The sequence below is a fragment of the Gracilinanus agilis genome, chromosome 3 (assembly GCF_016433145.1).
Source record: "Gracilinanus agilis isolate LMUSP501 chromosome 3, AgileGrace, whole genome shotgun sequence".
Taxonomy (NCBI): domain Eukaryota; kingdom Metazoa; phylum Chordata; class Mammalia; order Didelphimorphia; family Didelphidae; genus Gracilinanus; species Gracilinanus agilis.
In genome coordinates, this window is record NC_058132.1 from 605,879,654 (window position 1) to 605,897,680 (window position 18,027).

The 18,027-nt window shown below is 34.4% G+C and overlaps 1 protein-coding gene across 1 annotated transcript in view; it reads left to right on the top strand.

Annotated features, from left to right (window-relative positions):
- The first annotated feature begins 470 nt into the window (after positions 1-470).
- The window catches only part of CPS1 (carbamoyl-phosphate synthase 1), a 149,288-nt gene continuing 131,731 nt past the window's right edge, over positions 471-18,027 (top strand). Inside the window, exons 1-2 of the mRNA XM_044670734.1 lie at positions 471-701; positions 17,793-17,902. Coding sequence (XP_044526669.1) covers positions 582-701; positions 17,793-17,902 — 230 coding nt within the window. The 5' untranslated portion in view covers positions 471-581. The remainder of the gene's footprint in view (positions 702-17,792; positions 17,903-18,027) is intronic.

Here is an 18,027-nt window from a genome sequence, read left to right on the forward strand (position 1 = left end):
CTTTAATATGAATTTGTCAAAGGATAGTATTCTCAATTATCAATTTCTTATATTCCTCCTGTCTTCGTAAGACTTCAGGTGGCTTTGATCACTCAAAATTTAATCAGTAGGAAACTAGGCAATAATCCTTTCTCTATAAAGGTCTTTCACCTTTTAACGTCATTTAGATGTTACTAACATCCAAGTTAAATGTTGTTCTTAAGACTTTCCTCTGTGTTTAGGTCATTCTTATTAGGCTGCATAAGCAGTTTCTGTGGTAGGACTTGTTTCCTACACTGCTTGCATGTTTTCAGGAGGAGAAGTTAGTATTTGAAGTGATGCAATTTGTGTTACATGGTCATGGAACATCTCAGGAAGTTACATTGAGAGGAGGGGTTGGAGAGAAGGAGGGGCTAGGGCTAAAGACATTTAATGGCAGAATCAATGGGAATTCAACGGAGTCTCTGTGCAGTCAGGCTTAACCAAAGGACTGCACCCTCCCTACCCCTAAATTTTATTTCACCTTAATTGAAAGTCCCTAAATTAAGTCCCTAAAATCCATCCAATTCTGTTCAGTTTTAGTTGCAATCTTCACCTACAAAATGACGAGGATTTTGACAGCTTGCAAAGTGATAAAGACACTGAAAACTGGATTTTGCAATGGAACTGCTCAACGCCAATGGAAAGTATCGAGAACTGGCATCAGGCTGCTGAGTGTTAAGGTAATGTTCCCTTATCTATCGTTTCTGATACAATTAATGCCACAAAAGACTCACTAACAAGAAGAAACTGTGCTGCATTGAGCATCTAAATACTAATTTATTATTTGCTAAACTAAAGAACTTCATAATGCATCAAAACCTCATTCTAATCTGTAATGAGTTTGAAAATTCCAGGGTGAATTTCAGAGAAGGAAAAAATGTACAATTCTTGGTGGATATGTAAAACATAGACCCGATTTTTACAGTAACCATTTCTCAAGGGTTTGGTAGCTGACCAAACTTTTCTTTGAACCCATAAAGTATTGCTAATAATTTAGGGTGCTATGAGGGTCAACATGATATGGTAGATGGAGAGCCAACCCCAGAGCTAGCATGTTCTGTGAATAAACTCTTCATTAGAGGCACAGTGACTGGCAACTAAATTAATCTCTTAGGGACTGAGGTAACTCTTAAAGGTCAAAAGTGGCAGTGCAGGTATTTATCTGTATTAGTAGAGGGAGTTTCCTCATTGGGTGTTTCCTGTATCAATGAAATCAGAAGTCTAATCCAAAAAAACAGTTTAGGCTGAAGCATGAGAAGATTATCTACTGACTAATTTTCATGCCTAAAATATGAATGAGCTCACTGAATTTTTCCCCTCTAAGGATCATTTGATATTAGCAATCCAACTTGGAGTATTCATCTTTAGTTTTTTCTTACTAGCATATCTTTATGTATATCAAATATATCATTTTCATTTTATAGACTGAGAAATTGAGGCAAAGAACAGTTAAGATTGTTTCAGTAAGGAGTAAATACCAGTTATACCTACCACTACCTAAGTCATTCATTAATACTTACTATTTGTGAGTTCCACTTAGGGTTTATAGTGCTAGCTACAAAAACTTGGAAAAGTCACACCAGAAGAGGCTTTGGGGAATATAAGTCCTAAAAGAAATTGAAAGAGTGGATTTAGAAACACCAGAGTAATTTTTTTGGGGGATTCTATTTGAGGGAATTAGGAGAAGCTACCAGGAAGGTATTCCCCAAAACATAGGATAGAAATGAATATGAAAATAAAGAATAGGGTACTTTATGTATAAACATACTTCTAAGTAGAATATGATCTCCCCGAAGATAGTAATCTTGTTTTCCCCATTCTCTGCATCTTCAGGCCTTATAGCATAATGCTGGTATACTGTAAGCGTTTAATAAGTGTTTGTTGCCTGAATGACATAATCATTTCAAAGAAAAGAGCTTAATGAAACTAATAATACCCTGGACTTTTGGGGAGGAGAATATGTAAATCTAAGAATGTAGGTTAGATGCAATAACCAATTGTCCTCATAAAATTACTATGAAGTATATTATCTCCATTTCACATAGTAAAAAAATAGAAACAGAAACATAGCTTACTGTGTGATAAGACTATATCCTCCATGAGGTTAGAAAATATCTCTTTTTTGTTTTTGTATCTTCAGTGCATAGTAGAGAACCTGGCACATAGCTGGTGCTTAACTAATGCTACTAGTTAATTGAATACTGAGGACCACATGGTTGGAGTTGAAACCATATCCTTTTATCCTGGGTCCCAACCAATTATATATATATATATATATATATATATATATATATATAGCTCAGTAGAAAAAATATAAGCTTTAGAAGATGTTTATAACAGTTCTGCAGATAAGCTTTGTGAGAAAGCAGTCTTTATTCCTCCCGTTGGCAGATGTGTTAAGTGTATGCCACAATTCATAGCTAAGAATGACAAATTTGTAGGAGAAATAAGGCATCATTGCTGGCTGTAAAAGTCATTACTCACACTCAATCAAGTATGGCCTGAATTTCTGGAGGAAATCCAGGCATGAAAAATAGGAGTTCTTGAACTTCAGAAATAGTTTATTAAAATTTTTGACTGGTGCCCACAGGGACTTCTGCTACTATTGATTTATTTTGCTGTAGAATTCTACCCCTTTGTTTGCTCCACCTCCATTTTTAACTTTTCATCCCTAGAGGTCATAACCCTTTTTTGTTTTATAAGTCCTCTTAGTATTTTTAGAGGGGCAAAAACTCTATACCTTGGAGATGCTAGTGGTACAGAGTGATGGCTTTTATGTGTTGTTTAGTTAAGGGTAGTGAAAGCCACAGACAGAGATGTTTGCCCTACCACTAGTTTGGGTACTGAATTGAGTGTGAAATGTGCACTAGGATTTATGTCTGTGAGGCTGCTGTCCTGCTGGTACCATTGGATAGTTCCTCTTCCGAGGTCAGCTTTCCTCCCCCTTTTTGCAAATGGGGCCAGGGGTGGGTCTTGACGACAGCAAACTAAACCCTTGTTCTTTTATGTTGTTTTTTATTTGTGTATTCTTGGCTAATATTTATAGATTGGGGTCCTGCCAATTTAGCCTGCCATATTTCACTTATGGTGAGGCTAAAGGAAAGAATGTCAAGGTATACCTAAAATGAAGGTGACATCAAGGATAAGATTGACCAATAGCCATAAAATAGAGAAGAATGCCAGATATGTGAGGTTCTCTGTTAGTGCTGAAAATATTTAACATCCAGTATTGCATGTGGTGAATTATTATGGGACAGAGTAGAAAGATCTAGGAGTCCAGAGTCAGAAGACCTACATTTTAATCCCAGATTGCTGATTTCCTAGCTATGTGCCCTTGAAGAAATCACTTAATCTCTTTGAGACTTAGTTTTTCCCCTTGTGAAATAAGAATAAAGAGACTTTTCCTTGTCCACTTTGTTTAATAAGGCTAAGGGGAAGGTCAAATGAGATAATGTATGAGAAAGCATTCTGAAGCAATCTTAAAGGATTGTGAATACTAGACTCAGATGGATTGATCTGACATGTGATCTATGTGGGTGTTGCATCCAATAATGCAGATCATAACCTATCCAAGCCTACCCATCCCATGCATGCCCTTCCATAAATTCACTAGTGAAGTCCATCCAATATACTGGAGTCTTTCCTCATTTACTTAGTCATGGCAACTCATTAGTACCATCAATAATTTAAATTTAAATTTAAAAATAGTATATCCTCTGACTTTTTGGAAAGAACTAATTAGCATTCTTCTTTGTTCTTTTTATTATGTACCCTATATGTATGATACATTATATATTTAGCAGTAAATATCTTTCTTGATAATGGTAAACTTTCCTGGAACTGTCAAATGGCCATGTTTAAATTCTAAGAATATAATGCCATACTAGATCAGATCCATATATTTAGCCTACTCATCTTTAATAGTCATGTCAGAGGACTATGTCATGGTGGAAAGACCTAATTATTTTTTTTTACATGAATCTCTAAAATTAGTACTGAACCCTCTAAATATCAACTTTTATTTTACAAATCCTGAGATGAGAAGCCTTTGAAAGTCACAAAAGACTAATATTTGAAATTCCATGTTATTTTGAAAGGAAAAGGTAACAAGTTGGGAATCTTAAGTCCTTTGGGAAAAGAGTAGGTCATTTTCCTTCAGCCCCTCTCCCTAAAACTCTGACAGTTTACAATTCAGACTTCTTCACATTTTTGCAATTGTTAATCAGTATCATAATTAAACCAGAAAACTTTCTAGATAAAATGACTTAGTATCCCCCTAACTTTTCTATACTCTGCTAAGCCTTAGGCTATTCAACTCATTCAGATCATTTTTCATCTTGTAGATTTTTTTATACTCAGAAATTCCCAAATTAATACACTTGCTTTTTTGAAACTGAGGTTCAATAATAATCTTATCAATAGCTAACATTTACATAATACTTAAAATCTGCAAAGCAGTTTGTATTAAATTGCTACATTATTTTATGTATATACAAAATCCCATATTATCTTAACAACAATACTAAATGCTTTGCCTTTTACACAATTTTAATAAATGGGATTTGAACTAACTAAAGTCAGGTTCTGTGTTATCCACAGAGTTGTGTTTCATCGTTGTCATGACATTTTCTGACTTCTCACAGGTACTTTATCTATGAAGTAGACAACTGTTATCACTCAGACTGTGTTCACTTTGTAACCAAGCTTTAGTGGATCTTTAGTTTCACTCATGTGTGGGTAGTCCCTCCAATGATTCAGATCACAACCTCCTTTGCTCCTTATAATGTATTCTTGGGCATATTTTTCCATGGAGGAACAAATTCATGCTCTAAAGGTCTTCCCTTTCTTTATTTTAAAATCCCTAGATCAACATGTATAGAATCTGGAAGGAACATCTCAGGGATTTTAATATGTCATTTTGGACATTTATTGTTTCTTATTCTTGATACATTCTAAGACATAAAAATAAAAAAAATGATATGGTGAAACCTTTTTATAACATTGTTGCTGAGGCAAAAACTTCCATATACCTTTAAGGTTCATAGTATTCTATAAGGATTTTATGCAGTTGTTTTTATAAGAGATTGTGATACCCATGACACATTTAAAGCCATATAATAAGAAATCATTTTATAATCCCAAATAAGGTAACTAATAATAAGAAATGATAGTAGTAATGACAATGTGTGTGTGTGTGTGTGTGTGTGTGTGTGTATTTTACAAAGCCTGAGAACTCTCTCAAACAATAATAATTAAAATAGCTAGGTTTTGTAGTGTTAGAGACAGCATAGTGTAGTGAATAGCGCTGGGCTTGTGCCCTGCCTCTGGTAAAGATTAGTTTTGTGACCTTGGACCAGTACTTTATCAGTTTTTCTGGGCAATTCTCAAAGATTACAAATTGCAGAGAAAGTACAAATCTGTGTTGATTTCCATCTTGCTTAGAAGTTTCGTATACTAATGAAATCATGTATCTCTTTCTTATCCCTAATAAAATAGCATTTAAATTTTACTAAATCCTTTGCCAGTTGGAGAAGGAAAGGCAAACAATTCCAGTATCTTTGTCAAGAAAACCCAAATGGAGTCACAAAAAGTTGGACATGCGAGAAAACAAAAATGCTTTGCATATATCATTTGCTTTTATCTAACAGATAATATGATCTGTGAGTTAGTCAACTGTTGTAGATTAGATAATTTAAATGGATAAGTGCAAGTTTTGTTTTGAGGAAGTTTGTAAAAGTTTGAATTTTTTCAAAATTTTCCTTCAATTTTGAGGGGCGTGAAGGAAGCTTCCTTTTGTCCTGTAGGTAACCTTTTAAGCAGGGTCAAATCTTTGTCCATTATAATGTTTAAAAGACTGATTAATTTCTATAATAGTCTTATAGGTTGAAGACCATACAGAAGTTTGAGTAAGGTAGATGAGATAGTCTGGAAATCCTGACTATGCTAATGGCTGAGAGTGCTTGGTTTGATAATTTGTTACCTTCTTCTATTCCAGAGCACAGATACATTCACCCACATCTCTAGAAATTTATTTAGGAAATCTGGTGCTGCTTTTGATAGTTTTTTAAATGTAACATCCTTTGGGCCCTAACCTGAAATAAAAAAAAATACTTCCCTCTTCATGTCAGGCTGTCTTAGAGGGAGAAGGGTTTTAGGAAGGCCCTGTCCAAGCCATTGGACTCCCAAGATTTGGGTCCTAGGCAAAAAAGCTTCATGAGAGTGTGAGATGACAAGGCTGGCAATGGGAGGAAACAAAACTTAGTTTGGTATTCATGATATTGGGTACTTGAATTCTCCAGCTTCTCTTTGCTATTTTAATTACCCCTTCTCTATTCCTTTGACTAACTTGCCACCAAATCTTAGCCTTTTCATCCACATAAGGAATATATTGGCAAAGGTTGAAGATCTTTCAAATAAGTGGGCATATTGGTGGTGTCCTCCTGATGAATTTTAATTTTGATTAGTTTACAAAATGAAAAACAAGCCCATGCCTATTTATTAGCATAAGTAACATTTCTATTTCAACTTCTTTTAAAACCATCCAAGTAGGGCAAATAGAATAGAATAATTGAATATCAACTACTTATTCCTAGAAACTTTTGTGGATCTTGCTGTCTCCTTAAACCCATAATACCCTAAATTTAATAAAACTATCATATATTTTTTCCAATTTTCTAGTTGGTAAAGATCTTTTCACATTTATGAATTGACTAGCCCTTTGTGTTCTTCATGGTCAACTTGGATTTAAAACAATTCCTTTGCTTCTCTCTCACTCAGACTTTAAATGTAAAAAAAACAACTATAAATATGAAATGATAAGCTAACCAACTGAAAATTTATGATAATATTTAGGCCTGTAATTGATAATCTATATATACTATACCATCTGTAATAATCTTATAAATGGTGTAATTTACAGAACTGAAATAAAAAGCTTCTATGAATCCTATTCACCCTTATCCCTTAGTATTCAGAACAAAGGCACAGACTTGGAAATTTACCACATATTTGTATTCTGGTTTAAATTTAACCAATAATGAGTTAATATTAACTTAGGATGTTGTAAGGTTTAATTGATTACTGCTATTAGATACTTTGAAATCCTTCAATGGAAAGCATTGAAACTAAAATGAAGCATCATTAAATAAGCTATAAAAAACAGGCTTAGTTTCTAGGGTCTTAACTGTCCATATTTTGACAGCCTAACTTGGAGAGCGAAAATAAGATTTTACTTAGCAATAAAAACACATCATGATTTTAATTTACTATCATACTAGCTATGAAATCATTATTTGAAATACATTCCATCTTTAAGCCTCCTACATTTAAAATCTGGTTCAGATTTACTTGATTTCATAGAGGATGAGTATTGAAGTAAACTTATAGCTTAGGAACATCAGGCAGGCCTAAAATCAAATGTATATGTAGCTTTGGGCATTCATAGAAGTGGAAGGGAACACTGGGGACTTCTAGTTTTTCTAGTATGCAAATCATTTGCATAGATAAATGATTCAACAGTAATGTAGTCAGAGTTCCCAGAGTAAATCATTTTCATTTCCACAACTGCTTAAGGGGCTTATTGTAAAAGCATTTTTTTTTAATTTTCAGCTCTTCTGTAGAATTTATTGCTATAGCTGGCTAGCGGCTTTATATTGTAAAGGGAATCATCATGATTTTATTGGCTAATTTTCACACCCTTTAAGTGGTGATAGTGTCATTATTCCCATTTTACAGATGCGTAAAATGAATACAGCAACTTGTCCCTAAGAGATCTTGGGCTGTCTTTTTTGCCTCCCTCTGGCTCTTTTTTCAGAGGGGATTGTATTAATTTTTGGGAGGGCTGTACTTATTTCACATTGGATTGGTTATATATAGTCAACCTGCTTAGGATGTTAAAATTTCAGATAGTAAACTAATAGTTTTTCACTATAGTGGAGGGGAGTGTGTAAGAGTGAGCGCGCGTGCGCGCGCGCGCGTGTGTGTGTGTGTATTTGCTATTCACATAACCATGGCTAGGCTCATAACAATCATAATTCTATGTCCACAGTATCCTCTGAACCTTATTGGAGGACTGGTCACTTATGCACTTGCTTGAACCTTTATGGATTAGGCTTTTTTTTTTTTTTTTTGGTATATTGAGAAAGTGTTTATATACCAAGGAATCAGGAGGGACTATTATGAATCCTATAAATATGATATTACAGAGATATTTGAGGTTGCAACTGCTATAATTCCTTGGAACCCAGTCACGTGGCATCTACTTGCAACAAGATGTGACATGTTGCTTCAATTTTCATGTAATTCTGAGCAGCCACAGGTCTACAAAGTCTAACTTAATAGATTTCATTATAATCAATTTTAGCTTTCACTAACAGTTTTCATTCTGACTTTACCTCCTTCCAGATTTTTGAACAAAGGGTTCAAAGAACAGAGAGAGTTCAAAGAGAACTACTATATCCTCAATTTAAGAACAAGTTGATGATTAGATGAATAAAGATAAATGTACATCTAGCTAATGATTATTAAGCATGCGGAAAACATGCTGGTAAAAACTTACCTAGCAATAAGAATGCAGTCTAGAGAGTTACAAAATTTATTAGGAGTTAAAAAAATACAAATTTTATAGCTGGCTTCATAATTGCTTGACTCTTAGGACCTGTACCTTCTGAATGAGGTTAGTTTAGCACTGAGGATGCATTTTCAAAGCTTCTGAAAAGGAATTTAACCATGATTTCCAGTTGTAGTTGTTGAATTGTTTCTAAGCAGAAAATGCTTTGGAAAGACACAGCTTCAACCTGGTCTCAAATTGAACACATTCCTAGGAAAATTCTAACCCATTTACTCTAGTTCTATAGTTCTAAGCAATCATTTTTCTGGGGATGAAAATCAATCAATCAATCAGTTTTGTTTTGCTTTTCATTTTAATATGTTAGGAAAAATAAAAAGTACAGTAAAGCTTTCTGAAGAAATACATCTTTTTCTAAGAGAAAAAATATTTCTTCTCAATGTCTTCCCTTTGAAACATCTTAAACCAATGGTTCCCATACTTTTTTGGCTTACTGCTCCCTTTCTAAAAAAATATTACTTAGCCCCCTGTAAATTAAATTTTAAAAAAATTTTAATAGCAATTAATAGGAAAGATAAATGCATCTGTGGCCATCACTGCTTCCCTGTATCGCTGCAGCACCCACTAGGGGGCAGTAGCACCCACTTTGGGAATCACTGTTAAACCAATCCAAAACAAATGAACTAATAGCCTTTTAAACTATATTGGAATTTCTTTTTAGATAAAAAACCTCATAAAGTTATTCTTGTAACAAAAATTATTTTAAATGCATAAAAGCCCCTAAATTTAATAGATGTTTATAAGCACTGAATGCAAGGGCATTCCAGTCAATAAATTTTTCACTAGAGATGAAGGGAAAAGGAATCTTCATATGCTCTTCAACTTAGGGTCATGTAGATGGGGCATTTCTGAGATAGAAATAATAATAGTAATAATAATAACTATCAATTGCATAGCATTTTAATTTTTCAAAAAGCTTTACATATGTGCTATTTCACTTGAGGGCAGTTATGTGGTACAGCACAAGCATGTCAGGTCTGGATTCTGGAAGATGAATGAATCTTCCTGAGTTTAAATATGATTTCATACACTTACTGACTATACTTTCTAAATTGTTTTAAAAAATTATAGGAATGTGAGTTATAATTATTGTTACTACTATTGTTATTTTTACATCATTGCCCTAAAAAGTGGTCAGATATCTCCAGTGTATATTCTGGGAATGACCTGTGGAATCTTTTTTGGATCTTATTCCCCCTTAGAAAATTGAATCTGGGCCAACCCCAAGTTCTAAGGGGTCCTTTGAGAAAGGAGGCCTTTGCAATCCTCCCCAGAGGTTTTGCTTGTACCCAGAGGTTCCATATGGAATTGGCACGAGGAATAGAAGAACCAATTTCCCTGAGGTTGTCCCACCTGGCCCACCAGTGCCCCCTATGATCTCCTTCCTCTGGGCTAGACCTGAACAAAATTCACATTTCCTCTAAAGAGACTTGAAGGATGAAGAACTGCTTCAGGATTGGGTTTAGTTTGTATGATGGCTGCTGAAGTATGAGGACCTGGTAGGTTCAATCACAGGGATCCTTTAATAACCTGACATTTCACTCTTGTGTACATTGGTAATGGGATTTCAGGATCTATAATCGATTCTTGCTTACTGCTCATGATTTAAGGCAGGGATTCATGCCTGGAGTTCCTGAACTTGTTAAAAAAGTTTTTTTTTTCTTAGCTATGTTTCAATATAATTGACTTTCTTTGTAATCCTATGTGTTGTATCTTGTGCATTCAAAACATTGTTCAGAGAAGGATTTATAGTTATCACCAGACTTCTGCCAAAGGAGTCCATGATATAAAAAAATTAAGGAACTCTAATCTCTAATAAGACTTAAGTTCAAGTTCTTATAGATGTAATTAAGCAGCATTCATAATGAAGTTGCCTATTGATACAATTCACTACCATCTAATTACTCTTCTGAACAGACTGAAATACATTCAGAACTCTGTTAAACCAAAATCTTTAGTTACTTCCCCCCAAAGAAGAAAGATAAGATCGCCAAATACTTAAAACAACTAATTTAGACAGAAAAAGAGACTAGTTCAGCTTAGGTTGGTGTTTTGCATCTGATAATAAGAGAATATTGTCTTTCTCTGCCATTGAAAGGGGTCTAGGTAGGAATTCTGAGTAGAATAGCAGGATACTAAAAACTGTACAGTTCTAAAGCTTTGCTTGAATCAAATTTTATCCACCAACAATTATTTATTAGGTGCGTGCTATGTCCCAGGCTCTGTACCAGGTGCTAGGAATACAAATGATCATCCTTATCATCATTATTATAAAAATAAATCAATTAACAGTTATTAAGTGCCTAACATGTGTTAAGCATTGGGGATACCAATTATCATAACAGCAGCTAGCATTTATATAACACTAAGGTTTGCAGAGCTCTTTTCAAATATTTCCTCATGTCGCCCTAACAATAACCTTGGGAGTAGGTATTGATATTATCCCCATTTTTCAGATGAAGAAACTGAGGCTTAGAGAGTTTATGCAATTAGTCCAGAGTCAGAGAGAGTTAGTAAGTAAATAATGGAGGCTGAATTTGAATTTGACTCTTCCTGACTCCAGGGGCAGTGCTCTTTCCATCATGCCACCTAGTGGCAAATTGAAATGGTCTTTACCCTAGAAAAAATGTGGAGATAGTGTTAACAACTCTTATATGATACACTGTTAAGGTCCAGAAGAGCTGAAATTTCATTTAAAAACCTAAATCAAGAACACTTTCTAAAAGCAAATGTGATTTAAAAATTTTTATTGCTACAGATCCCACCCATTAGTAAGTTTAATCAGTGATTAACTACATTTGCAGCATTAGTTTATATCTTTGAATAATATCCATTAACATAATGCCATGCTGTTTATGCAGAGAAGTAGAAAAGGGCTAATTTCTCATAACTGATGTTTTTAAAATGTTATTTTTATTTCTTTTTTAAACTACAAACATCTCCCTTATGTTACAAAATGAACAAGAGGAAGTTCTAATGCCTTGTCTTGATTTTGAGTAAAAACTCAAGCAAAGAGCTTCTGGCAATTATTATTTTACAATGTGAAACATTTTGAACATTGATATATCAACATAATAGGGAAACTGATAGACTACATTAATGAAAGGGAAGAAGCAAATTGACTGTTGACATGTTTGGCATGTATTTTAGATTAAGGCTAAAGGAAAAAAAAGAAATGTGTTATGTAGAATATGAACCCAATTATCTTCCCTTTCCCCCAAAGAGGGAGGATTAAAATGCACTGATTTGTAGTATTAATAATAGAACTCAATTATTAGAGATAGTTTGGGAGCTGCAAAGAATACGAAAGAATGAAGAAGAGAAAGAAATTGAAAAGATCTGCTAAAATTGTTTAATGGAAAATTGACGTAATTTTTTTTCATGGAAATTGTTGGAAGATCTGTTAGATAACACTTGCTAAGTAACTCCGTTCCAAACCAATATTTCATTTTATATGCCCTGGGGCATATAAAGAACTAACCTTTGCTTTGACTAGATGTGATAAGGAGGAGAAGGCGAATAATAAAACAGTTAACCAGTACCCAGCAAAGAGATTTTGTTCAACAATAAGGAGATAATAGAGCATTTTGACACAGTGACCCAATTTATACCATTTGAATGAAAAATTATAAGTGACAGAAGGTAGCATCAACTTTAGACCATCAGGGAAATAAGGGAAAAGAGGCCTTTAAATGTCCTTGGTCAGAGGTTGTATGTTGAAGAACTTGAATTTCTTGACTACTTGTAATGATTCCATCTCAAGATATGAAACCTTTCCTAAAACAAATTAAGATAAAAAGATGTTTAGAGTAGAATAGTGTGATACTTCTACAGACTCAAGTCAGCCTGCAAACATATTAAATGACTAGGCACTGTGCCACTCACTGAGGGAGAAACAAAGTTGGAGATGTAATTCTTGACCTCAAAAAATGTACAGTCAAATAGAGGAATGGACAAATTAAAAAGCTATCATAATACAAATTAGGCATGAAAGTAGAGGATGGGATCAAACAAATGCTTTGATGAGTTCAAAGAAAGAGAAGATGCCTATAGACTCTGAGTTAAAAGAATGACTTTATGAAGGAGAGATGGACATTAAAGTAGTATACCACTGAAAAAGAGGAACCTACATAATGGAAGAAGCATTTTTAGCAAATCCAGGCTGATGGATACTGAGGCAGTTATTTGTTTATTTGAGGGTTATAATATAGATGTCTGTCTTCTATGGCATTTATACAGGTTTAGTACTTCCGGTTATTCATATGGATATGACTATTCTGATAATCCCAGAAGGTGTCTGGAAAACATTGCTAAAAATAAAGCAAATGATTTTTTAAAAAAATCAACTAAATGTCAATTATCCACCAAACTTCTGGAACTCTGTCTCTGTCTGTCTCAGCTAATATTTATTTGGCTAATCTTCATGAAAATTTCATCCTTCAAAAAGTGGAAGAACCAGGGAGGGGAACCACTGTTCTATATATTTTTTCTCACCAATAAGATGAAACTAGTTACTGAGGTAGAAACATGAAGGCCTTGGGAGAATGTGACTCCTTCATCTTAGAATATATACTAGTGGAAAGGAAAGCTGGATAGAGTTTAATATACCACCTAAATCTTGTGAAATAACATTTAAATATTTCAGAGGAAAGATAGGTAGAGTTAAAAGAGATAGGGTAGAAAACTGTCATTAATGAAATTCTGATGACAGAAAGAGAAAACACTTTCTATTAGAAAGAAAAAAGTTTTCTAAAGAGACTGTTGTGAATGCAAAGGTATCTCACCAGGCAACTTAGAGTTTAAAAAGACATGTCTAGAAAATAAAAGCAAAGGCAGGTAAGGGAATATGGCTACAAAATCATGACATGGGTTTCAAAGAAAAGTATGAGTTGTGCTTATGTTGAAAATGAGCTGAGGCTAGTGAAGAAAGCTAAGGGTAATTTTTTGGGCTCATAAACATATGGAGAAAAAGAAAATGAAAATAAGGATAAGGATTTCTGACTGGGTGGATGAGATGATGGTAATAGATGACAGGTATATGATAGAATTGCTCAACTCATTTAATTTCTATTTTCACTGCCAAGAAAAATTGTCTTTGGCCTGGAAAGGGCAAAGAAATAAAAATAATAGAGAGTTGCTTCAAGCTACCAGACTCAAATGAACTACATCCTAGTGTAGGTTTGATTTTGGAGCTGTCATCAGTAATCTTTGAAAAATTGTGGAGAATATGAAGGTTGCTGAAGTATTGAAGAGGAGAAAATGTTCTTTCAGTTTTCACAAGAGAAGGGAACTATTCCCACCAGCTTGTGAGAAATTGCACAGTTTCCTAAAAGACAGTTGCCAAGAGCTGCCTTACAAATTTGAGGTGCTTCCATCCCTCAAATTCCAGTATATGGAATGAATGGCAAAAATTCTGATTTATTCATCTTTAGTACTAACTTACCAGTATCTATAGATTCCATTCAGGATTCTATTCAAGTACTTAAATTTATTTTGTTGTCTTCATCATGACTATTCAGCTTTAACTTGCCTATTGAAACCATCAATGAAGTATGTGTTCTTTCTATAGTGGTTTCCTTTATACTTTTAGCTTTTAAGGCACCAAAGAGCTATAGTAGTGAGCACTTTGAAAATAACTTAATGTTATGATCTAGTTTCTGTTATAAAGATTTTTTTGTATTAGGACATATTATTACTAAGGCTGCTAAAATGTTTTAGGTTGATAACAAAGTGATTTGGGGTTGGGAATCATTTTGCAATGAAATGGCACTTTGGCACTGTTAGCTAGAAAAGGGGATTCCATATAATAGTTCTTTGTATAGAGTTCTTCCATCAATCCTCAGACAACCCAATTGACACTCATCATTTCAAAGCCATTGGAGGCCAATGCATTTAAGAGGAATGTAAAGAGTGGTATAGGCAATAAACAGAAGGCTTATAAAAATATAATGTGGAGTAGGGAGGAGGATTGGGAGATCTATAAAAACCACCAGAAACGAGCAAAAATATAATTAGAGGAGCCAAAAGACTTATTGAATACAATCTCCAAGACTATTTCAGGCAACAGTAAATGTCTCCTCAAATATATCTTCAGTAGATAGAAAGTAAAGTAAGAAACCAGTCCACTAGAGAGGCGGAAATGCAGGGCTTAGAAAGGCTAACAAGAATCAGCTCCGTTCAGTGAGTAATTTCCTTCTTCTTTACAAGATTAGATGATGCTTAAAATAAGGATATTCAATTCTGAATTTTTTAGATTGGGGGTGCCGAATGAAAAGGAAAATGATGAATTATAATTATATGAATTATATATATATATATATATATATATATGAATTATAAATGAAAATAGTATATAAGGCAGATGGTGCTTAGAATAATATGGGTAAACTGGCAGAAGAAAGCCAACTGCAACCCCCCTTGTATTTTCTTTTCCCAAATCTTATCAGTTAAACAACTTTTTTTTAAAGATTCCACTAATGCTGGTTTTTCTATGATGTTTAAAAATATTTTCTTTGCTTCTGTTTTCTGAGAGGCAGAAAGTTGAATGCCATGAGACTCTAAAGTCAAAAATATTCAATCTTTCTATACAGAGGAAGAGTACCTTAGAGAAAAGGGTGTTGAATTTGGAGAGGGAAACTTGGATTCTAGTCCTTGCTGACACTTTTGCCAATATTTCTGATTCAATTTCCTTAGCTGTAAAAGGAGGATAAAACACCTGTAGTATATATTCCTATCAGTGTTTATTGAGACATAAATGATATAATATCTGAAAGTGCAGGAAGTCACCTATTTTAATATTTACAAAGAAGGGCTATTTTGTCATCTTAATCTTCAAGTCCACAAACATTTATTAAGCATCGATGTGTGTGAACGGTACTTTTCATCTTATGAATAGGTGAGCTTTGGATACAAATTAATTTTGTCATTACTCCTCAAAACCAGCAGTTAATGTTTTGAATTGGAAAAGGGAAAGGCTATGAGTAAATACAGGAAGGAGCAAGTACATCATGATTTTGGAAGAAGCAAACAAGAAAAGATGGGCTCCTTGTAACCGAATGTGAATGGGGCTAAATAGGTGGCCATGAGTTAGTTAATCTCTTCTCAGTGTCTCAATTTATGTACAAGTAACTTATTGATTTTTTCTCATTTGAATCAACTAAAGTCACTTTGAGACAAATGACTAAGAAGCTAAGTAGTAGGCATGTAAAGATAAAGAGTCAAACTTGAGATTTTTACAGTACTTATCCTATGGCTACAGATTCACTTCAAAAATGAAAATACTAAAAAAAGGAAAGAGCTAGGTACTCACAGCTAACATTCTGGTGCCAGAATATGCAAAGGATTCTACTAAAAGATAGGAACTTGTAGCTTCTGTGTTGAGTGTCGACATATTATAATAAGTGGGAAGAGCAATAACTGAATCATACTCCTAGTTCTGCCACATATTAAACTGACAGATTATTTAGCCTCTCTTTTCCTTATTTTGTTCATTAGGAAAATGGAGGGGGTTGGATCAGATGATCTCTTATGTTCCTCCTAGCTCTAAAACTCTGATTATATTATTTGACAAAGAAGTGAGCATACAAAGTAGCTATTTTTCTTTTCTTTTATGTTATTGAATCCTAACAGAAAGGTCTTAACTTTCCTAATCAATTTTTGAGGAGAAAAGTAAAATAGCTATGTGTGTACCATATGTAAGATTTAGGAAAATAAGGTGAAAGTTTAATATTAAGGGTTTTAACTCAGAAGTCTATCACCTGGAACAAATTCTACTGGAGTGGAGTGGGAGTGTTCCTTGGTTTAAGTCAAGTGGAGATGTTCCAGGAAAGGGGGCAGCTTCTCCTGGAGAGAGTCTGCTCTGAAACCATTAAAGCTTGCTGATGCTTACTTAAGATGCTCTGTCTCCCAGGAGGAGGAACTTGGAGATGAGAAAGGGAAGTAAAAAGACCCAGGAGAAGGGAGGAATGGATAGGACTTCAGGGTTGTCAGCTTGAGGTAGGAAAGGGATAACGTTGATTGAATTGTATGACGTGACACAGGGATAGGACAAAATGGTATAGCTATACTAGGCCACTGTGAGGAGGACATTCAGTTCCAGGATATTGCCTGGGACACAAAATCAATGGATATTTTGACTTACTTTTCACATCTTCCTACCCTTTAAAGTTTAAGAGGTCCTCCTATAATCAAAGGTTGAGAAAGGATGCTTCTTTCTTCTGTGACTCCTCTTACCTAGCATTCAAGTGTTCTCAGAAGCTTGACTAGAACCAGGTTTCTCCCAGCTTGATACTAGAATAATGCTAAGTCTTTACTGACTTTATGCTTTATAGAAGAAATTTAATGGTAAATATGAGCTTAATTAATTTGATTGTTCTTATCTGATATCATGTCTACAGTATCTTGTAAATCACTTAAAATGGAGGTAGATCATTGATGGACTTAATAGATCTCTTCCTTTCCATAATGGCATGGATTCCCTTCGAGTTCTAGAACAGACTAAAGTGGTATGTAAGTGTAATTCAACATCTTGTACTACTTTTAAAGAAGTAGCTCTTTATGAACTGTTAGTTCTCATTTCCAAACATTTCAACTCATTACAGTGTCTGTTATTGTGTCTCATACAGAGAAGCCACTCAGTGAATACTTGTTGACTTGAAAAGCATCTAAAAACCCATTTGTGTTTGTCTGTTGTAGTCCTTTTTCAGGTGAGGCTTCAGAGTAGCAGAGAAGTTGTATGGGTCAGTTCAGAAAAAAAAAATTAATGAATCTATGAATGAATAATTCCTAAAGCTGTGCTGGAAGAAAGTAAAGAATTGTGAAAATAATAACTATGCCACTTAATTCAAGCATCTCAGACTTGTCAATATAGGAACAGATGATTCATCAACATTCTATACAGTTTCTGTCCAGGGGGAAACAAAACTGAACACCTGTCTATGACAAAAAGCCATTCATTTGAGAAGAATAAGAACAAGCAGAACATCCCCAGATGTGAATAGTTGTGTGGTCATACATTAAACAGTGCCATATTATTTAATCGTTCAGTTATGTCCAAACTTCTGCTTGTCATTATATATATATATATATATATATATATTCCCCCCTCCTCCTATGTTGCCCAAACTCATGTAGCTTGTTTTTCTAGGCTCAGACAGCACACATTGTGCTGGAAGATGGAACCAAGATGAAAGGTTACTCCTTTGGTCATCCGTCATCTGTTGCTGGTGAAGTTGTTTTCAACACTGGCTTGGCGGGGTGAGTAATGCTTAAGCACTGTTCACTTTCATTGATATTGGGAGCAGTAGGTTGATCTTAGATGGAATTGGAGGGAATATTATCCACTAATTTAGGCTATAGATGCATTTGATTTAGCAATGGTA